At 45.9% G+C, this 23,383-nt stretch overlaps 1 protein-coding gene across 3 annotated transcripts in view; it reads right to left on the bottom strand.

The window, feature by feature from the left end:
- The window catches only part of RSPH10B (radial spoke head 10 homolog B), a 765,802-nt gene that overhangs the window by 236,529 nt on the left and 505,890 nt on the right, over positions 1-23,383 (bottom strand). For all 3 annotated transcript variants that reach the window (XM_069645637.1, XM_069645638.1, XM_069645639.1), the window contains exon 17: positions 17,624-17,827. In XM_069645637.1, the coding sequence (XP_069501738.1) occupies positions 17,624-17,827 (204 nt within the window). The remainder of the gene's footprint in view (positions 1-17,623; positions 17,828-23,383) is intronic.

Genomic DNA, 23,383 nt, shown 5'->3' with positions numbered 1-23,383 from the left:
ATCCCTGCCGACTCCACCCAGCCCTCGTTAGTTTCAAAGAAGGTATCTATAGATGTTGATATGCCTTCACAGAACAGTGTGTCTGCCAGGGCCTCACCTTTGAATTGCCATGATTTGCTCTCCCTCCCCCTACCCGAGAGTTCCATGTGTAATAGTACTGGAGCGTGGTCGGAAAGTGTACGGGCCAGAATGGTTACCTCCGTTGTGACCGCCATTAATGCCTGAGAAACCAAAAAGAAGTCCAGGCGCGATGCAGTACCATGGACCGATGAGTGGAAGGTATATTGTCGCACCCCTTGATTCTTGAGTCTCCACACATCCTCTAGTTCCCACGTCTGACTCATTCCTCTTAGTTCACTATATCCTTTAGTCGGGGAGCGGGGCAGATCCATTGTGCGGTCCAGCACCTGGTCCATCACCTCATTAAAATCACCTGCCCAAATTAGATCTCTTGGTGGAGAATCCCCCAGGTGCCGGTTAAGCCATTCCAGAGTTGTGACCGTGTCCTGGTTAGGTCCATGGTAATTAACTAGACTGTACAAGCGGCCCTGTATGGTGCGCCGCACGATCAGACCCTTCCCTTCATCATCCCTGATTGTAGAGATTAAATTGAGCCCTGCCGTATTATGGACAAGAGTGCCTACCCCCCTCGCATAGGATGAGTATCGATGGCAGCCCCAGGCTTTGCCGAAGGTCGATTCAGCTATTGGTTTGAGGTGCGTTTCCTTCCGGAAACACAATTCCCACTTGGTGACACTTTAGATAGAGGAGCACCCTTCAGCATTTCTATTTCCAAGCCCCTTTTCTGGACCTGGGTGTGCCCTAGACTGTAGTCCTGGACCCTCCCTGTTATGTAACCCATACCTTTCCTTGTGTTGTGATGCTTCCTCTCGATGTATAACCTCCCCGTGCCCCCGTGCCCCTCCGCCTTCCCCACCGACAACCCCAATCTGTCCGTAATACACATTCCCTCCCCCTCCCTGGGCTGGCTACCTCAACCTGCCAGCATTTAGGACTATTAAACTTGCTTCTACTTGGGTGCAACCAGTGGCCCGACCGTGTCTCTGCAGTTACTACATTAAGGTCCGCTCCTGGTCCCTTAATTTCTTTCTCTGCAGGTCGTTGACTCCCGGTCCCTGAAAATTGGGATCATTGCAGTGCAATCTCAGTCATTGTTCCCCCTGGGTCTTGGACTCCGGGGTAGGCGTTCAAGGAATTCATTGGCTTCAGCCGGGGTGATAAAGAACAGTGTGTGCCCATCGTGCTACTTCCAGAGCTTGGCTGGGACCATCATGGCATAGTGAATGCCCCTCTCTCGCATCCTCTTCTTCACGTCTATATAAGTTCTTTGCAACGTTTGGACTTTATCGGAGAAGTCTGGGAATATTTGTATTGTGTCCCCTTTGTATGTGAGGGTCCCGTTCTCTCTTGCCTTCCGCAGGGCTGAGTCCCTGCCCTGATAGTTTAGCATTTGTGCGATTATTGGCTGCGGTGGGGCTCTGGGTATTGGCTTCCTGTCGCTGGGTATTCTGTGTGCTCTTTCCAAAACAAAGAGATTTGAAAAGCCTTCCAGGCCTAGTGCATCCCTCAGGATCTCCTCCACCATGGGTTCCATATTTCGCTGGTCCGCTGCTTCAGAAACGCCGATTATTCGCAAGTTATTCCTCCTGGACCTTGATTCTAAGTCCTCTTGCTACTCCGTGAGTTCTTTCAGAATTCTCTTCACTTGTTGCAAGTCCTTAGATGTCAAAGCCGCTTCGTCCTCAACCCTTGAGACCCTTCTCTCCGCTTCATCCAGTATTTCTCTGTGTTTGTCCAGGCGGACTTGCATGTGGTCCAGCTTAAATGCTAACATGTCCATCTTCCCGTCGAGAGACTGTATGCTGCATTGAAGCTGACTGAACATCTCCTTTATGTCGTGAAACGCTGTTGAGGTGTTGTGAGTGGTCTGCGGGTTGCACCCCTCGGGGGGATTCGTGGTCTCGATGTGTTTGGGTTGCGACGCAGTGTATAATTGGAGCTTGGTTTGCTGTTTCCCACTCTTGATTGCCTTGGCCATCTTCGGTCTGCTGTTCTCCACTAATGCCAATCCTCCTCCTGGGTTGGCTTATTTTGGAAGATATGTGCTTCTGTCTGATGGATGTAGGTGCTGTTGATGGCAGAAGTGAAGGAGATCTTACAGCTAAAAACCCTACACACTGCTGTTTACCATCCTCAGACAGACAGCTTAGTAGAGCATTTTAATAAACCTATAAAGAACATTCTAAAAGAATCGCTGGAAGCAGATGGACGCAACTGGTTCCCAATAATCCCTTGGGCCCTCTTTGCCATCTGAAAAGCTCCTCAGGCCTCCCCAGGGTTTTCTCCTTTTGAGCTCCTTTACGGACGTGACCCCAGAGATGTAATGGATGTGCTTTGGGAGACCTGGGAAGAAAAGGAAGAGGCAGTGTTGCATATGTTCAAAACAGCCCAACGGCTTAACGAGCGCATGACTATCGTGCAGGACCTAATCCAGAAACATCTATGGCAGGCCCAAAGAAAGCCAAAAGACCCATTACGATAAGAAGGCAGGGCCACAGTCCTTTTCCATCAGAAAAGTTAGTCCTCTTACCCACCCCAGAGCACAATGGTATGGACCTTATGAAATATTAGAGCAAAGAGGTCCCTATAATTATAAGGTCGCTCAACCAGACAGAAGGCTTAAAACCCAGATCTACCATGTCACCCTCCTACAAGAGTGGAAGGAGGACCTGGTAGAGACTTCTTCTGTCCTAATGGCTAACTTGTTATCTGAAGAAATGTCTGAATGCAGCGTGGTCCCGCATGACCTACCCGAGCAACACCAACAAGACATCCAAAACTTACAGGATAAATTTACAGATGGTTTCAATAGTGAACCCGGGCAAATGAAAGGGGTTAAACATTACATTCACACACCCCCACGTAAAGTTATTAATCTGAGGCTTTATCGAATTCCGGAGGCAAGAAAGGAGATAGTCCTCCAGAAGGTGGAGAAAAGGCTAGCCACAGATATAATTGAAACATCACATAGTCCGTGGTCATGTCCAATAACCCTTGTGGGCAAAACAGATCAGTCCTGGAGGTTTTGTATAGATGTCCGGAAGTTGAATGCCATGTCCCAGTTCGACAACTATTGGATGTCTCAGATGGACGACCCCCATCAGACTGAATAAAGAAAAGATGTCTTTCTTCACCCCCAGAGGACTATTTCACTTCCAAGTCCAAGAGTGTCATCTACCACAGTCGAGGGTAAACTATCTAGGGTTTTTCATGGTAAATGGACTAGGCCAACCCGAACTGGAAAGAGTCAGAGCTGTGCAGGAAACACCTCTCCCAAAGACCAAAGGAGACCGAAGGGCCTTTGTGGGGCTTACCAGCAGTTTATTCCTAACTATTCGGCCATAACATCTTGCCTCACTGACAAACTGAAAAATGCTGAGCCACAAAGACTTTGATGGCAAAAGGAAGATCGGGCTAACTTTAATACACTGAAACACATCTTATTCAGTGAGCCTGAAAGTTCCCAATTTCAATAAAGAGTACTGTTATGTCCCATTCATCCTGATTCATTAGCTGTTCCTAAGTATGTGTGAGGCTGCGTATGGAATGTTTGTATTAAAGAGTTCCATCTAGAATGTTTTGGTGTGAGTGCCAAGGTTCCCTCTGGTCAGTTGGAAAGTGAACTAGGCACAGGGGGGACCGGTGGATGCTTCTATCCTATGAACTTGTCCTGTATTATACCTAATGTACTTACCTGTGTTCCTGTGGACTTACTAAAGTTACCTAAACCCAACAAGGCTCCTGAGTGGTTATTTATAACCCCAACCCCACAACTTAACAAGTACATCCTTCAGATGGAGGCTTCCAAGGTAGGGATAGGAGACATTGGGGGTCATTCCGAGGTGGGCGGTAAGGGGTTACCGGCACCGGTAAGGATGCCGGTGCCGGTAACCCCTTACCGCCATATTCCGAGGTTCCCTAGCGGGACCCGCTGAAAACGTCTGGTCAGACCAGACGTCCTTAGCGGGTCCCGTTAGGGGACCAGGGCGCAAATAACGGGCCCGCAAATAGCGGGCCCATTATTAGCGCCTTCCCCATTCCCATTGAGCCCTATGGGGGCTCAAATGGGAATGGGGAATGGTATTCGGCATGGGGACTTACCGGGTCCGCATAGGTCGGAATGTCCCGGTAAGTCCCCATTCCGCCTACCCGGACCCGGAGCCGAGTTTGGAGGCAGCCATGGTGCTAGTAGCACCATGGCTGCCTCCAAACTCGGAATTACCCCCATTGTATCCCAAGAATATGACGCGATAGAGCATCCAATTTTATACAAAAGTCGGAAGCCCTTCCCAAGTGAAATAAAATTCCACCATCGAACTTCAGGCCCTAGTAGTCAAATGGGCACTGGGTTATTTAAAATATTACGTGACCGGTAGAAAAATGAAATGAATAACTGACCACTCTCGACTTACCTGGCTCAGTCTGAGGAAAGAGACAAACCAACGGTTCGTTGATCTCCTGCTTTTCTATTTTTACGTAGAACACAGAAGGGGCAAATAACAGGGACATATCTATTTCCTTTCCCAATTTCCCTTGGAAGGAGATGCAGAAGCCAGCAGCATTAGGGGAAGGGCATTTGACGATTCACAAGGTGTTGTCACTTCTCCCCAAGGGGGATTCCAATTCCTTGAGGTTAGGGAGTTGCAGCTACTACCCAATAGTCCCCTTAGGGGTGGTTTAATGTGGGAGGACCTCATAAGGATGATCACCTGGGGTACAGCCGATTGTGTATTGTCACCCCCCAACATTCCCTAGCCCTCCCCACTATTCAGAAACATTTTATTGAAAGTACACCTTTCTACTGTTGTAACACAGGGGATAAAGCCAAAGCCAAATGTATTAGGACGAAGAAGAGCACAGGAGACAGGAAGTTGATTGACTGTGCTAGCACTGGTATGAGGTGGCCCCGAGGATGCATGAGGATTAAGTTATCAACAGAGAAGAATTCCAAGACAGCTGCCGAGACATCAACACCGTGAGGAGAGGGCTCCCACCTGCTGCCTCGGGTTTCAGCAAAAATACATCTGCTAACAAACTAAAGACATTAAGGAGAGATGACCAGGACCCCCGGGAGGTGGGAAGAGCAGTTTGCAACATCGATTCAGGCGGATTTACACATAAACTGACCGCGATCGGATGGAGGTGTTTGGCGTGGCATTTCCCGCACAGGATTTGGAATTAGACAAGGGGGTCGAGATTGGTACACCACCCCAAATAAATCACTGGAACTCTGTGGAATTGAATGGGGAGGAGCTGGGAACCCTAAGAAGAAAGAACAGGTGAGGTCCGCCCCAATTGGGAAAGATAGCGCGGGTGCACCAGAATTGCAAGGGCAGAAGACAAGCGGTGAATCGGATTGGACTCTCTGTTGCAGTCAAGGGTACCTAGCAGTACTTAAGTAGGAGGCCCTTCCTGGCTCTTCCTAGCTCACTATCATAACCCCCGAACTGGTGATAACAATTACGGCGCTGCCCACGATAAGAGGTGCAATACAAGAGGGACTGAGAAAGAAACAGCTCCTATTTGTGAGAGTTCCTGGCAAAAAGCATTGAAACAACAACCTCAATAATACGAAGGGGTAATTGTGAGTTTATAATTAAACTGGCGCTGATCTGCTGTCCATATGTCCAGGAATAGGCCAAAAGATCTCACAGTGCCCACTCCCAAAATTTCAAAGAACAAACAACAAGAGGGTGCGCTCCCAAAGCTATGGCGTAAAGAAGGGGATGAGATGACAACCGAAGAACGGCCAACACCACATCAAAACCCAAGGGCGGTCTCAGCGTCAAGGATGTCAGACTAGGAGGCCATTAAAGAAGTGAAACAACAAACGCTTCAGGCACAACTAGCACTTATAAAAGCAGGACCTGCACAATCTTCACAGGAGGTGGAAGGTGACATCAAAGATTTGGCTGAGACAGTGGACACCAATGAAACTGCGATACAAGATCTTGCAGAGGAATGTGCAAAATAGACATTTTTACTGATCAGTTGGCTGTGGCGACCCACAATATGGAAATTCAAATGGAGGATCTAAAAAATCGATCAAGGAGATCCAAGATCAGGGACAAAGCCCTCCCAGAAGCGATCGAGGACCAGGATTTAAGAGGAACTATGCAACAAGTGTTTGCTGACCTTTTAAACTTGGACACTGGGGAAGAAGTACCGGTGGATCGAATACTTAGGGTTGGCCGGAAACGCAATGATCCAGGAGCTAGACCTCGAGAAGTGGTTGTGGCAATACAAAGATAAGGACAACAAGAAGCAATACTGCAGGCAGCAAAAAAAGAAAACGCTATCAAGGTCAATGGAGCAGAAATTCAATTGTATCAGGATTTGGCACAGACAACATTGCTGAAATAAAGACTGATGGGACCAGTGGGAAAGGTTTTGATTAAAGCTCAAGTCCGATACAGATGGAGATTTCCATTTGGATTACTTTTTTCATGAGAAGGACAACAACCCTGAATTGCCACATGTGAAAGACTGCAGATTTTAAAGATTGCGGAAGAAGAAGGGGGACCTCAAATGGACATTGGCAACTCTTGTGAGACTGATTAGTACAATAGATGGGAATGTACCAAAACATCACGAGGAAAGACAACAAAGAAATTACTCCCGGGAGGTATCAACAGGCGTATGTACAATTACACCCACCATAGTGGGTAAAGTTTTATTTTTATCTTTATGATTAGGAGGTATGGGATTCTAGGGGATAGATACAGTCAATTGTTATCAATTGTGGGGGGCAGGAATTTGGAGTGAATAAGGCGGTGGGGGAGCTGGGGGATGATCCCAGGCTTCGAATCACATCTGTAGGAAAGATAGTAATAAATTAAAGCCAGCGGGATATCCACATATTTTACAATTGAACAATAAGTGAAAGACAGGAGGAGTCCTTATAGCTTTGAATGGCGAAGTGGGACAGAATATAATAGCCAAAGAAATGGACAAGGAGGGAAGATACATTTTTGCTCGGATTCAAATAGGGATGCTGCATTATACCATTGCTACAGTGTATGCTCCAACCTTGGCGCAGGGCGGGTTCTTCCAGGGTGTCCTGAGTAAGCTTGAACATTTAGCTGAGGGACAAATAATCCTGACGGGAGATTTTTATATGGACTGGGATCCACAAGTTGACAGGAGAGGGGCTCAACAGTCATTGCAACGAGCTCCCACTCAAATATTAAAATCTAGCATGGCCCATTTATTTCTAATTGAAGCCTGGAAAGAAACACAGAAGGGAACAAAGTGGTATACGTTTTACTCATACGTCCATGGGTCATTTTCAAAGATAGATTATATGTGGGTCTCAGCCTCCTTGCTAGGACGAATACAGAAAATTGGCTTGGGTCCTATAAACGGTATGCAGTAATAAAATTGTGGCAAAAAAGTAGTCTGCACAAAACATCACAGAAAAAATGCTGTGTTTTGACCCGGGAAAGGTGTATCCCATTATACCATTTAATGGTTGCGGGGGTGTCCCCCGCTCCTCTTGAATGGTATAATGGGTGCAGGGGTGTCCCCCGCATCCATTAGATGGATTGCGGCGGCAAAACCACTGCCTTTTTGCCACGATTTTTTGTGTAAACGGCAATTTTTGCCGCGATTTTAACACATGGAACCCTATAAACTTGTCCCAACATGCACCATCAACGTTAGAAATTTTCCTGGATATGGAAGGGTCAGGATTATGGCAGTGGAAATTGCCAGAACATATATTAAGAGATCCGGTATTGTGTGAAGAAATACGGATCAAAATTGGGGAATACCTTGAACTAAATGGGACTCAGGGAACATCAGAAAGGTGGGTTTGGGATGCCTTTGAAGCGACCATTAGGGGAGAACTGATAGTTCAAAAAGCACTGAGAGAAAAATAATCAACATCGGCACAAAAAGATTTGGAAGAGCAAATGAAAATAGTCATGAGGGAGATGGAAACGAACAAGGGTGTAGCAATACTGAAAAAAATGTAGGTATCTAAGGGGGCAATTAGATTAGTTACAGACTAGGCGAGTGGAGAAAGCCTTGTTGTATTTAAGACAAAGTTATTACATCAAGGCCAGCAAGGCTGACCGCCTGTTGGCACGGCAAGTGCGGATGAAGGAAGAAGCAAGGACTATTCGTAGCATAGAAAGTGGGCAAGTCATAGTTAGCTCATCCTCAAAAGAAATAGTAAAAACATTTACTGAGTATTACTCAGCCCTAAATACCACTGACTCCCCGGATTACAAGCACAAAAGACATATCTGAAACAATGCTGGTTGAGTAGATCGGAAACAGACGATAGGGAGGAGTTAGAGGGTATGATCAGCCCAGAGGAAGTACGAGAGGCGATCATTTCCTTCCCACTCAACAAGGTTTGAGCCCGGATGGTTTTCCAGCAATATTCTACAAGACTTACAAAGAGGTCTTGACCCCGGTGTAGACCTCCCTTTTCAACTCCTTCAGTGGGGAGGGCACTATTACATCTACGATGGAAAAGGCAAAGATGGTGCGCTTTCCTAAACCCAGTGTGGGTCACACAGATCCATAGCTCTTATCAATATTAACGCTAAACTCTATACAAAAATATTAGCATCTAGACTGGGAAGACTGGTACCGAAATGAGTGCATCCTGATCAATCGGGTTCGTCATGGGCAGGCAAACATTTGATAATGCAAGACGGGTGAGTCATTTGATAAGAAAATAAACAAAGCAGGACTATCGGCGGGGGTAATAACGTTAGATGCCGCGAAGGCGTTTGATCAAGTGGAGTGGTCCTTTTTATTCCTAACCATGGAGTCTATGGCATTTGGTCCCAGATTTTTGCAAATGGGCAGGGCAAATTACCAATTCCCAATCTTACGCCTCGCCATCAACAGAGATCTCTCGCAGGAATTTCGGGTAACAAGGGGGACCAAACAGGGATGTCCGTTATCTCTGGTACTATATGCGCTTCATCTCGAGCCATTATTGTCTAAAATTAGGGAGGAGGATAAAATCAGGGGTATTCAATTTGGGGGAGAGAAACATAAAGTGATGGCCTTTGCGGATGATTTATTATTGATGATGGCTGACGTAACAACTTCTTTGCTGCCTTAGCAGCAGTACTGATACAATTCGGGGAGGTGGCGGGCCTAAAAATAAACATACATAAATCGGTGATGATGAGATTACAGGATGGAAAACATCTGGGATGGGCGATGACGATGAGAACCAGTTTGCATTGACAGAAAAGGACATAAGATATTTGGGTGTCCAGATAACTGATTCTTTGGACTTAAAGTATCAAGCTAATTATCTCCCTTTATTGGTGTCGATTAAACAGTGGCTCATGGTACGTAACTCCCTAACCATTTAATGGACGGCGAGAATAAATGTAGTTAAACTGATAGTTCTCCCAAAAGTATTATATTACTTCCAGGCTCTGCCAATAATGGTCCCCCAGAAATTCTTCAAGGTACTCAACAAGATAATAAGGGAATATGTCTAGAAAAGCAAGAAACCAAGGGTATCAGGGAAGGCACTAACGGCATCAGTACTTAAAGGAGGGATGGGAGCACCAGACTTTAAAACATACTATCAGGCGGCCCAGCGGAGAATTATTAGGGAATGGTTTAAAGGGGACATAGAGAAAATGTGGGTGCGGATGAACAGAGCTGTGGTGGGTAGGCCCCTTCAGGAAGCCCTTTGGTGTCAAAAACAAGATTGTCCCATTAATATGTACAATAGTTAAATCACAGCTCTGATGGCACAGGTATGGGATGCTGTAGTAATGCGGACAGGCAATGGCATCTCACCCCGGATAAATTACATAAGTTCTACTCAAATGCTTCAGGGGAATGTCGGCAGGATGTAAAGCACTAGGAACATGGGGTCACAGATGGTAGCGTGTCCCAAATTGAAAGCATACTGGGGAAGTGTTAATGAGACAATGAAAGCGATTTCTAGTCCCCAAATACGTAGAAACATGGGGGAAGCTATGCTGGGTCTGGGGGATGTAATGGAGGTTCTCTCTGTAACGAACCAAAGGAAAGCATATATGATTCTAAGTGTAGCCGCTTTGTCACTAATTGCACACAAATTGAAACAACCTACGGCCCCCACCGAGCAGGATTGGTTAATGAAAATTTGGCATTATGTCTCCTTGGAATGGGTTACATATGTGGTACAAGGGGAACAAAAGAAGTTTAAGGAGAACTGGGATTTGGTGTTGGACTTTCTTCATAGAGACTTTCTAGAGAATTGGTGCCCGCAAAGAATACGAGTTTTGGATTTATGTTGCTGAATGTATAAGAGGACTGGATATCAAGGACTTGATATTGACAACAATGGTAGCTGTTCGAGGGGGGGTCTTGACATTGGGAGTTGGGGGAAAGATTGTGTATGTTATAAGATTGAAAATGTTAATAAAAATCTGTTTCTTTTAAAAAAAGTTATCAACAAAAACAAAGGACTTCTACAATCTGCCACGGCTAGATTGGCAACATTGTATAAGTATAGATGATGGACTAACAAACCTGTCAAATCCAGCTGGGAGAGTCAACAGGTGCGGAAACCAGCAGAGGTTTCAAATGCTGTGGGCAGATCAGAGTCTGAGAAAAGCGGAGGACGCCGGCGAAGTGTGAAAGGAGTTCTCTGTGGGTCCAACTGACGCTGACCCGAACGCAAAGCAAGAGAGAAGAGCAGAGCAGCTTACCAGAGCATGGAGCCACCACAGTGCTATGGAAACCGGAGAGAGAAGCCCAGTGCATCAGAGAGAAGTACCCCAGTTCCAGGTAGTCCCAGTGACGTGCCAAAATCCCTCACAAGGTAACGGGAGGTGCAAGAGGCCCGGAGTGGACACAAGAGTAGAATACAGACAGGTTGGGGACCCTAACACTTGTATACCTAGCATCCAAGGAGAGCTTCCTCATCGCAGTGGCGACTATACGCTCACTGACCAACAGAGACGTATCGGAGACCCTAACCAGTACAAACCCAGCATCCAAGAAGAGCTTCCTCATCGAAGTGGCGACAATAAGCCCATATTCATATGAGAATATCATTTGAGTTCAAATGTGTAAGCAAACAGTTTGCAACTAACCTCACTAGATGCAAGTTAGTGATGTTATGATAAGTTTCCCCAATGACTCTTGGACTTACTTTCCCTAGATAAATGTCAGAGAAGGGAAGGACAAATGCCGTAGGGAAACCCACTAGGGAGGAAAACCCTGTTGTTAGGTCTTGTAGATAAAGCATGTTCATCTGTGTCTCTTTTCTGGTCAGGTCAGAAATCGGGAATAAACAGCAACGTTGTGGTTCAGGATTGCTGTTTCCTTCTAGCAAGTGTTGCAGGGTTAGGATCAGGGGGCCTAATCTTGTCGCCCTATCAGGAAAAATATAAGGACATAGGTCAATTTTAGCGCATTTAGAATTTGTTAGTAGAATATGGGGCATGCAAGGAAACAACGTACCAATGTCTTCTAATTGAATAATGTCATGCACAAGAGGGAATGGATATTCTTGCTTGATCTTAAACTTCTTAGCTATAGATCGCATCAACAGAATAAGTCAATCAGGATAAGAAATGCAGAACATTTAGAAATGAAAACAGAATAGAAGATGGTATCACAGACTTACAAAGCTTCTGGAATGCAGAGTATCGACGCACTGTGTTCCATGTAAATGCTGCATATAACCTGTACCGCCAGTATGAGGAGGAAACAGGAAGGAGGAAGTAGTGTGGTTAGGAACTAGACCTACACATGGCACAATGGGCGCCATCTTGGATGAGGACAAAATAACACCATGAATACTTCTCCATCTGTTCCAAATGGAATGCATCTGAAAACAAGATATGACACGGCTGGAGACCCTAACCAGTTTAAACCAAGAATCCGAGGAAAGCTTCCTCGTTGAAGTGGTGACAATAAGCCCACTGACCACCAGAGAAGAGTGTGGGACCCCAACTAAAAGGAACTGAGTAAGCAAGGAGAACTTCCTTGTTGCATTGCTGGCACTAAGCTCAGTGATTAACAAAAAAGCATTTGGGACTATGCCAACATCAAAAGAGAGTGGCAAAGTGCACATCAAGTTGAAGATTGTGAGAAAGAACATTTTAAGACACTGGGAGAAGGGGGTCATTTTCCTGGAGAGGAAGCTAAAGCTCTTGAAATATACTCTAAAGATGCAAGGCAGGGCTGGACTGGCCTACACAGTAATCTGGAGATTTCCCGGTGGGCCTCTGCACCCTGGACCTCTTTTTTATTTTGTTTTCACATTCTCTCATAGGAAAAGGGTTGGGTTTGCTCAAAATGTGTAATATGAGGCCACTTTGAAAATTATTTCCAGGGCCTCTTTTGGTTCCCAGTCACGTCGCCAGGGGAAGGGAATCATTCCTCCTGGCCTTGTTGTGAACTGTGCCAAGGAATACCAGGAGAAGGGAGTCATTCTCCTGGTCCTGGACTGGGAATTGTGCTTGCGACACCAGGGGAAGGGAGTAATTCCCCCTGGTTTTATTGGAAACTGCATAGATCTATACCAGGAGAAAAGAACCATTCTCTTGGATGTGGAATTTTATAAAGGCTGTGTGAAACCCGCAAGCCAGAGTAAGAGAGTCATTCCCCCTGGCATTCTTGTTGCAAGAGAACATTCTTTTAAAACTATCAAGCATCATAGTTGGGAGGCATTCTCCTGGAGAAGGAACTTTCTGTTAGATTATCCTTCTGTTGTAGTGTGAGGGATAAAAGTAGGTTGTGACAAAGGATGGCAGAGTTTGTTTTGACAGGCAACCTGATGGACCCTTTAGTATTAGTTTAGAAGTTAGGGATAGTGAGAGCCTTTTTCATGCAGAAATAAAAGTCTATAACCACCACCATGCCATCTTTGTTTCAGCTTCCTTCTTCGACACCCTTACATATTCCATATATCTTCAGGACCTCAGCGATTGGCAATTGAGAGCCTGCCCATTTGAGGCTTCTGGTGTCTGCAGTCTGTTTCAGATGGACCTGTCCGCCACACTTCACACAGCTGCCTACTTATTCAACAGGAGGCTGAATCTGCATGCCATAGTGTTGGATTCACTGCTTCACCCTTGGGATCCAGGTAAAGACTATGGGCCTCATTACGAGAATGGAGGTAGCCATGGAGCTTTTAGCTCCATGGCTGCCTCTGTTCCGGGCTCCATTACCAGGTTCCTGCAATGGGGACTTACCGGGTTACTCCGAGATAGGAGGAGCCGGTAAGTCCTCCATGCAGGAACTCATCCCCATTCCCATTTGAGCCCCCAAAGGGCTCAATGGAAATGGGGAGGGAGGTAATAACGGGCAAAATACATCTGGCCCGTGATTGCCTCCCTCTTCCTCTTGCAGTACGCGGAAAGCACGTCTGGTTTTACCAGGCGTGCGATCCGGGTCCCGCGATGGGAAACTTGTAATCCGCGCTCCCGGAATGAAGGGGGCCGGAGCTGTACCGGCCCCCTTCCTTCCGGGAGCGCCAGCCTTATAATGAGGCCCTATGCCTTTCCCCCTTTCATGCTGACAGCAAGTGTTCCGGAGAAGGTGTGGAAAGAATAAATATTGTTGATTCAGGTGACATCTTTCCAGATGGAACAAGTGTTTGTGATGATGCCCCCTGCCTGGTCTTGGTGTGTGTGGGGGCAACTCACAGTGTCTGGCCCCACTATTCTTTATGTGATGTGGGTCCCGGTATCAATATGGAGGGATGCCCTGCTCTCCCTCACAACACAGGGAGTAGGTGGCAGGGAACTGCCACCTTAGAACTTCTACTAAAACTGTCCTTTTAAGAAACTGTCAGAGATGTAATGTTGGGCTCTGTGGGTCTGGTGGGATTGGACCGCAGTATTATGAATGCATTTCCAATAGGGCATTACTCACTGTTAATGAACAAGATGGAGATATGCTCACCACATATTTAAAAAAACAAATAGGTAGATGAGAAGCAGCCACAGGCCCCACCTACTCCCCTCACGGATTCCAGTGTGCACGCTCCATTGTTGCATGCATTATTTCTCCCAGTCCAAGATGGCCAAACAGCCTTTTGAAGGTTTGGCCCAAATCACTCAGAAAAGCTGCAAAAATGAATAAGCTATACCTCAGCCCATAAACCCCTTGCGCCACTGTCAAATCCTGAACTGGAACAATTATGAAATTCAGCTGTAGCTGATTGGGAAGGACAGGACCTAGAGGGTGAGTTTGAAAAGAGTGCTCTGAGGAAGTACCGTTGTGGGAGTTGGAGCAGAAGAGCAACGTGGACCCCAGTGATGAAGCTATTATAGAAGAGTTTGGACAAGGTGAAGTGGGAGAGTATGGACAAGTTGAAGGTGCAGGGGGAGATGATAAAGCAGGTGAGGTTGGAAGCGGTGGAACTACAGGACAAGGGGGTGAAGAAGTATGTTTTGGGGAGGGGAAGAAGGTGAGCAGTTGCAAGATATCAGAGCAGAGGTGACATTGTGTGTTGAAAACTGGGGAAGGGAAAATGAAGAATGATTTGGTGGGGATGAAGGGAAGGAAGAAGGAGAGAGAACACCTAGAATTTTTTTGAAGGAGTAAGGAAAGAGGAGTATGGTTGAGAGGCAGCGTAAACCTACAAATTGTCTGGGAGGAGGAGAATGCACAAGCACATTGCAGAGCATCGAGGAGGACAACCTGAAGACAGGAGGACCACATGGCAAGCTTAGAGACATGCCCTCCAGCTTGTTTTGTGCAGCAGCAAGCAGATTGGGTGGGCTGGTGGTAGATACAGGACCCTAGGACGAGGCAGTGAAACCCCTTATGAGACCAGAAAATTATCCCCATAATCCTTTAAAAGACGCAGGACTACACTCACATCCGAAAGAGAGGTGTAAAGGGGCAGCAAGGGATCTAAAGAAGGAAACACACTTCAAGAGACAGCAGACTAGAGGACGTTATTCAACTGTATCGCCGCCAAATACTCATGACCAGCGGAATGGTGTGAAATGCCTACCATCCTCTGGTGCCTGGCTTGGCGGCATCAGAGATGCTCAGGCGCCCTCCACCAGTACATGGTAGGGCATCAAGGAGGAGTAGGACCAGAGCAGGCCCAGAGAGAGATGGCAAAGAGGTGGCCAAGGACCCTGTGGGGTGGTGTGCAGCAAGATCCTCTGAAGTCCTGAAGAAAAGCTGGGAAGGCCAACCCAGTTGGCTCTTTCTCAGCTTGGCCGAGAAGATCACCTACTACCTGCAACTCATGGTTGTACTCACCAACATCTACAAATTCATCGGAATGCACTGGAGGTGGTCATATCCCACTGACAAATCAAACCAAGCAGGAAGTCATCCAAGGGGGAAGTTCTAAGAATTGGGGGGAAGACGGGAAGACCCCAAACCTTGTTGGAATTTCCAGAAAGGAGACTATCCTACACCTTGGGTTCTTTCTATTCTGAGTTTAACCCAGAAAGAGAACTTTTATTTGCTGAATAAAATCTGTTTTTACCTCAGTATTTGTGTTCTGCGTCTTTGTGGACACCACTCAGCTAAGTGAACACTACTATACTAGATTATACCTACATGGACATTTTCCAAGTACCAATCTTAGTGTTGGGTTAAAATGAGGTTATCCAACATATTTATATCCCTGGCTGTACTTATGCAGGGGATAAGTGTGCCCATTAGACCCAGCATACTTTGAACACAATTAAATGCAATTCCCGCTTCTCCGGGGAGATACAAGTAATCGCTTGTTTTGTATATAGCACATTCTATCTCTGTGCTTGCTGTTGCGTAGCACTGTACTGTCTAGGTGCTACTTTTAACCAATTAGGATTTCAACATGTGGCCCACAGGCTGTATACAGATCTCAAAAGCTTGCACTTAACTCACTCAAATATCCGGCCACCTCAATTGGTACGATAGGTGCAGGACATTTAGAAGGCTAGTGCGTCTTGCAGTGAGCTGATGAAACATCTGGTTAATGTGCCAAAACACTAAAACAGGTATCATGTTCTCATTCTCACCCCTTACACGCAATAAAGAAGAGTATGATTTGCAAATTAAACAGGTTGCAGATCATTTTCAATAAGTATATTCTTCTGTTTTATTTCTATTAAGAGTTAACGCTTGTCTCTCAAAACAAGTTGCTTGCTAAGGACATCATAGCTAACACCAATGTAATTGGAAGAAAGTGTTGTTGCATATCTAGATACAAAACTATTCTTATAAAACTCATTGACAATCCTTATATAATGGGAGCATCCAATCGTTTTTTGTGCTGCTGATAAAAATGTGCCAGTTTCTCAAGATAAAAGAGCATAGTATATAAAAGGGCTACATTAGAAAATGGTGACTGTGGAAGACCAATGCGCTGCAGGTTGTTATGCGCATATGCAAGAGCTGTGAGCTGATGAATTTCTCCATTGCAAAGATAGTTCATGTAGAGGACCAAGCATTGGCTGAAACTGCTCACACTTTATGTGACACTGCTGAATTAGCTTATGTGAGCTACCAAAAGTGCACAGTGCACTTGTCTATGAGAGAACGAAAACATAGACAACAGGTGACACACCTCCTCGTCCGATCACAGTGGTAAAACTGGAAGAATTTGGCTCCATTTAAGAGGATGCTGAAACTTTAAAATGACCATTTGCCCGTTTTGACAACCAAAGCAACTTCAATAACTATCCCCAGGAGTATACATTTATGTTCCTCCTGGCCAGTGACATGGTCTCTCCATTTCAAAGATTCCTGCTCGGGAAACTCCAAGTACCCTTTAGAATTCTGAGAAGTTCACAACCCAATAGCAGGTCTTCATTAGAAGGAGTGCTGTTGGTTAAAGTGTCTGAAAAATACAGAACAGTAGCCCATAGGTTCTGCCAATAGCGGTATAAACATGTAGACTGCAAAGAGAAGGAAGCCTTCGTCACCTGGGGTGTAAATCCATATACAATGTTCTTCAGAAAGCTTCAGAATAGTGAGTGTATATCTGAACAAGGCCTTGTAACGACATTTAACCAAGTAAAGAAGGATGCAGTGAATTCCATTGTTTTTCGTGTTTAAGAACTATTATGACCATGCTACTATGTGTCCACCAAATGGGTCAACTGCCTGTCTGAAACACCTGCTTAGTTATCATGGCTCCAGGAATATTTTTACAACAGTGGCTTCTTGGTTGTTGGAGGTCATCATCAGAGCCCTCTGAACAGTGAAGGCCCAAAGCCCACTAAAAAGATCATGGGGAGATCACTCCTAAACTGTGGATGTGTTTCCAATTGCAAAATGTTTCTTTAAAGTTCAATATTGGAGAGGGCAGTGTTTGCAGCAGGAAAGCTGCCAGTGGGTTGGAGAGTGACATGGTGAGGGGAGGAAAGGGTTCTAGTTTCTCTGATGCCGCACAATATGTTTTTAGAACAGGTATTGGGCCACAAATCTGATTCAGTCTGTGCCACAGATCATTTTCAGGGCCGCGTCCAGGGGCTGTTTAAGCACTTATCAACAAGCCATGCTGACTTATCAATGGGTAATACTGAATTGCTATTCTTTTTTGTAACATTTAAAGTAATTTCTGCATTTTCAATGAAATACAGAAGAATCAATAACATACCTGAGGCAATGGTTGCTCTGGGTGCGCAGGTTGTTCCTGAGGTAATCCGTCATGCTGCAGACTTGAATCATTCGGTTGTTCTATGAGGAGGCTTTTGTCCACTTTTATTTCTTGTGGTAAAGGACATATCTTATCCATCACATCAGGGGTAACATATACAGTTGCACATGACAAAAGAGCCTCAAAGAATTCAAGAAAGGTGATCTAAACAACAAGAATGACTTGAAGTTTATTGTATTGACAACAAATACAAATAATCCTCTTACAACTGTGCACAATTTCACCAAATCAGTTTACTGTAGACATATTCAGAAAAAGGTCTTACTGTTGTTTCATTTGAAGCTTTAAAATAGAGCCAATGCAAAAAAAGACTTCACTTTACAAAACACTTTTGAAAAAGTATAAGATTTCACCTACTTCAAAAGCAAGTATTGGATAAAGATAGTACCTAGCAATCTTTCCGTCAGGGTACTTATGTTCCTTTTTAAAGAAGTGCTTCAGTTTTGCATTAAAGGAAAAATTACTTACTGGTAATGAGCTTTCTATGGATTCTCTTCCCGCATATTCCTCATCTGGATAGATACCTTCCAGCGCATGCTGTTCTTGGAAAATCTCGACAGGGGGCATAGTGTGGCATGATGTTACCTTCCTGGGCTCTCGTGCTCCTCGTCTACGATCAGGACGTCGTCGTGCAAACATATAGATCGCACTACTCTCCATACCTCAGTTCCCCAACATCTTTTCCCCACACTCAGCAGTCAAAGGAATTGTTCCCCATACCAAGGAAAATCAGTTCATAAAAATGTAAAATGAATGTTTTGCTTATGAAGAACCAACCTCAAGAACGTCACCAGACTTTTCATCTTGGCTTAATTTGCAGTTTCTTCATTTTGTTTTTTTACTCCTCTTAAAACTCAGCCACAAGAAACCTTTCAGAAGCAGGGTAGGCTGAGAGGGTGAAGAAGAATCTGTGGGAGGAGAATCTATAGAAAAATATTATCAGTAAGCAATTTTTCCTTCAATGGATTGCTTCCTCACACAGATCCCAACAGCAGTACACTACAATGAGGCTGGAATGATTATACCAGAAAACCTTCACAAATGGCCTGGCCAAACTGGGCATCCCTGCCGCTAAACAAATCCAAACTGCAACGCTTTGCGAATGTGTGAAGAAACACCTATGTGATGGCCTGGCAGATATCGTTCAAAAGCACAACCTCTCTGAAAAGCGGAGGAAGAAGCCGCCCCCCTAACCCCTGCCAGTGGAGTATGCCAAGAGACCCATTGAGGCCTCTTTTGCCACCTTTTCATAGCACGGCTATGCACAAAACGATTCAGTGAGATGATGTTCTGTTATATCCACATTGGCCCAAACACACCTGAGAGAATGCAATAGACAACTGGTTGTCCCTGAAAAAGAGTGCCATCCTAGTCACACAGTAGCTCAGTGCCCATTTCGGATTCAATCCATGGAGCCTCTCCTCCTCCTTCTATGGGTGAGACAGTGTAAAAAACACCAGCAACTTGAAGTTCTGGTTAAAGTGAAAATCCGACATATCTTTCGGCAAAAATGACGGACTAACTCTCATTGGCACCCTGGGACGGGGCGCTGGCCAATCAGAAGGCTCAGAACGTGAGCTATACTGTATGGTACAAGCCTGCGTGCGGAGCTGCCTGGGCAGGCAGTGCCCCCTTCCCTTCCCCGCTCTCTCTGCCCCCTCACCTCTTAGGACCTGCGTAGTTTCCTACATGGATGCTAAGAGTGTGTTTTTCCCCCAAAAAGAAAGCAGTGCAGTGCTGTTGTCCAGGCAGTCCCTCTTCAATGCTGTCAGTCATCAACACTGAAAACGGACTGCCCGGATACCAGCACTGCACGGCATGGGGCCACGCCACAAAGGTAAGTTTCTTTCAGCAACAAAAAACCCACCATTAGAACCCAGGTAAGGAACTACACAGGTGCTAATGGCGATAACAAAGGAGGTGGCAGGCATACTCTGCCGGTAACGGAAACCACTGCACAGGTTAAGAGACCCTCGCTGCACTTAGGCCATTAGCTTGAGCGGTGGCCCATTACCGACAGGGTCGGCCAGCGGCCTTCTTTAATATCGCCTCAGTTTGATTTTCTCCTTAAAAAAAATAACTGGAGAAACGGGGCTTTACAAGAAAGTGCCTGCATCTCACTCACATGCCTGGCCGATGTCATCGCTATTAGGAACACTGTGCCTCAATACGAGTTGGGCGCTATAACAGCAGTAAATCTGCCAGAATACCACCCAACTGAATTACTGCTAGCTCAACTTGGTCCAGCGGAATTACTGCCGGATTACAAGTGGCACTGGCGGTGTACTTCCTCATTATTTTTAGGTAAATCCTCCACTCCAGGCCCGACCTTATGATTTGGCGTAGTGGTAAAATTGGTGTTAGAGTTACTGCCATATTTGCCACTTACCGCCATACTCGTAATGAGGCCCACTGTCTTTAAAGAAAGAAGCTTGATTGGCATAGAGTCTCAAGGCTCAAAAGGGGCTACCAGCTAGAAGGAAAGGACCAGATGAAGCTTCCAAGCTGGAACCATAAATTGGGCTTGGGGAAGCATTTTCAAAAGCCCTTTGAGAAACTGGACAACTAAGGGAACCGAAAAGAAAGAACTTTGGTAGGGTAGCCTCTTAAACAGAGAAAGATTTATTTATTTATTTGTCTTCTAATAACGTGCCTAATATCGTACCTGAGTTCGGTTTCTAGGCTAGGATACGGGATTCAAACCTCTGTTGCTCTACGTGATCTTGCTTCCAAGAACAGCATGTTGCCCCTGTGCTATCTGCCGTTCAAGAGAAGCCTGACACCCTTTCACCATGCCCACCTGTGAACTTTGCTTGGCTAGAGCCAACAAAAACTCCAAGACCACTGAGGTGGGCCAAAACACTGGGTCTGTACCTCTCTTCCCTGCACCATGCCTCGAACGTCATCCATCTGAATGCATAGATGGGCCTCATAGAAATCCTGCATGCAGCCAACAGCAACTCCAAAATATCATCCGTCAAGTCCCATCCATCATACCTTAGCCTCTCAAAAGCCACACATAGAGGCTGATCGACTCTGGGTCCGGGTGAAGCACCAAACCTTCTAACTGGGACAAATGATCTGCCCTCCAAGGATGACAGGGAGGTGAACACATGGTCAGTTCGAGAACTTCCAGGCCAATTCATCCTCACCCAATCCGAGGTGATTAGAATTAGGCAACAATTCCTCAACCTCCTCAGAGCGAGCGGGATAATTGGAATCGGGGGAAATGCAGAGTAGATGTCCAATGTCCACTCCACCAAGAAAGCGTCTTCCAGGGCTCCCTGGGGGAAAGTTCCCTCGAGCAGAACCATCTGCACTTCAATCTGGCTCTCATTGCAAACAATTCTACTGACCAAAGGTCAAAGAACGCAATGATCTCTGGGCAAATTTCACACTCGTGGGAGACTAAATCCTGCATGCTCAGGACATCTGCCAACAAATTCTCCGTTCTTACTAGATGGGCTGCAGGGGTAGAGATCTTGTTCTCTAGCACCCAGAACCAAAGCTGCATGGCCTCCCTGCATAGGGGCAATGACTACACTCATGCCTCTTTTGAGGCAGTCCATGGCCACTGTGCTGTCCGTCAAGACCAGTACATTCTTACCCTGAAGGGACAGCTCAAAAGCCATCAGTGCTAGTCTGATGGCTCACAGCTCCAACAGGTTGATGTGCCACTGCCGCTCTATCAGGGAACAAAGTCTGCTCACCTGCAGATCCCCGCAGTGAGCACCCCAGCCTTTCAGTAATGCGTCTGTGACGACTAAGGCCTCCGGCCAGCTGGGGGCCAGATAGAATTCACTCACAGTCCTTAAGGTTTAAGTGCCCTGCCAATGTTTCCTTGTCTTGGTTGAGTGGTTGCTCCTTTGTAGCTTTCCTCAGGATGTTGTTCTCCTTAATACCCAGCTGTGCCAGCTTAGAATTGTGAGGTTCCAGGTTTGTAGGATGCTGCACCAGACCTTTTTAAGATAGGAATTTGTGCCTCTTGGTGTTGGCACTCCCTCTTTCTCTTGACTTTCTTTTCTGCGTAATTTTGCCTCTTTATGAATGCCCTGTCCAAAAACACTCCACACGGATGGTCTAAATGAAAATGCTTTTCCATTCAGTGAACTTGCATCAGCCTAGCTCCCAACAGCAGCACAAATAAGCCCACCCACCATGCCTGCCTGCCTCCCTATTAATCTTTTTTGGGCGTCCTCTCCAAACTGCCCAGGCAAGTAACCACTAAATCCCCCCAATGAAATTGGAGCTGGCCACCAGAGCTGTGATTTAGGTTTTAAAGGGGCTCTCCCAAATCCTATTCACAGCTCCTCCATAACACCCCCATCCCATCAACCTCCTTGCAAACTCTCTCCTGCACCAATCTGCAATGCAGCACACTTCTGCCTCAATACTGGAATGGCAGATTTGTCCCGTTAAGCAAACTCGCTCATGGCCTGCTGACCTCTCTGAAGCCAGGCGTGCTGCCTAACCGTCAAGTGGCGTTACGGGTGTGTACCTCTTTTCTCTTCCGTCTCTTTCCCAACATCCTCCATTTGTTCCATCACTCCTCTTTCTCACCCCTCCATCTGATGTTCCACTGTCGTTTCTCCAAACACATCTCTCTCTCCATTCTGCTTGCCCTTTGCCAACCTCCTCCTCCTTATATTCCACTCTACAGATCTTCCCCACCTTTATCTACCAATCTCTCTTCTACCTGTCGCCTTTCTTCTCCCTCATCTTCAACAGCTGCACTTCTTTCTCCTGCTCTCCCATCTCTTTTTTTTTGCTGTCCTGCCCCAACTTGCAAACTTCTGCCTCCATCCGACTACACAGAAACCTGTTATATGGATTCTTTATAGTCAAGTTGTATCCCCCCAGGGCCCGCCACTGTCCAACCGCCCTCAGCTGTACACCTGTAGTGGCTGAGAGCAGAGATTGTTTTTCCAATTGGAACTTCTTTTTGTAGTAAATTGAAAATGTTGCCAGCTGATGAGCGCAGGATTTTGGACTGAGCTCTAACCAGTTAATAATCTTTCCTGACAGATCTAAGTTCACTGGTGACATGCCATGCGGAGTGGCTGCATGGTACTTCCTTATTTATTTATTTATTCGCATTTGTTGAGTGCACAGCAGCCCAGGGGCATCGTGGCACTAGTTATAGACATTTTTTTCTTAGTTACAGAAATTGTTCATGGTTAAACAGTTACGATAGTTCTTATCACTGGTTACAGACAATTTTTCATAATTACGGATAATGCTTCTTGGTTACAGTTACATTGACTCTGGCATGCGCTAGAGTGGGATTAAATGAAAAGGGTGGTTTTTTGTTTTTTTTCGGAAGGCGAGGAGGGAGTTTTCAGCTCTGATGTCAGTAGGTAGAGAGTTCAAGGATTTAGCGGCTATGTAGGGGAAGCTTAACCCTCCAGCTCTCACTTTGTGTATGTGGGGGGTGTCGATTTGGTTGTTGTAGCGAGTCCTGACTGGTCGTGAGGAAGAGGATTTGGTTATGGTGTCCGATAGATATGAGGGTGCAGTGCGGGTGAGGCATTTGTGGGTGAGAGTGAGGATTTTGAATGTGATGCGCTCTTTTACTGGGAGCCAGTGGGCTTCTTGTCTGGCATGCGTAATGTTTTTTCTTTTTGGGATGCTGAGTGCTGCTCTTAACGCATTGTTCTGAGTGATTTGGAGTCGATTTATGTTTTTAGCGGATGTACCAGT

Source organism: Ambystoma mexicanum, chromosome 2p (genome assembly GCF_040938575.1).
Source record: "Ambystoma mexicanum isolate Mex_15411 chromosome 2p, UKY_AmexF1_1, whole genome shotgun sequence".
In the NCBI taxonomy this organism is placed as follows: Eukaryota; Metazoa; Chordata; class Amphibia; order Caudata; family Ambystomatidae; genus Ambystoma; species Ambystoma mexicanum.
The sequence above is the reverse complement of the archived record's forward strand: the minus strand, read 5'-3'. Positions and strand labels throughout refer to the sequence as shown.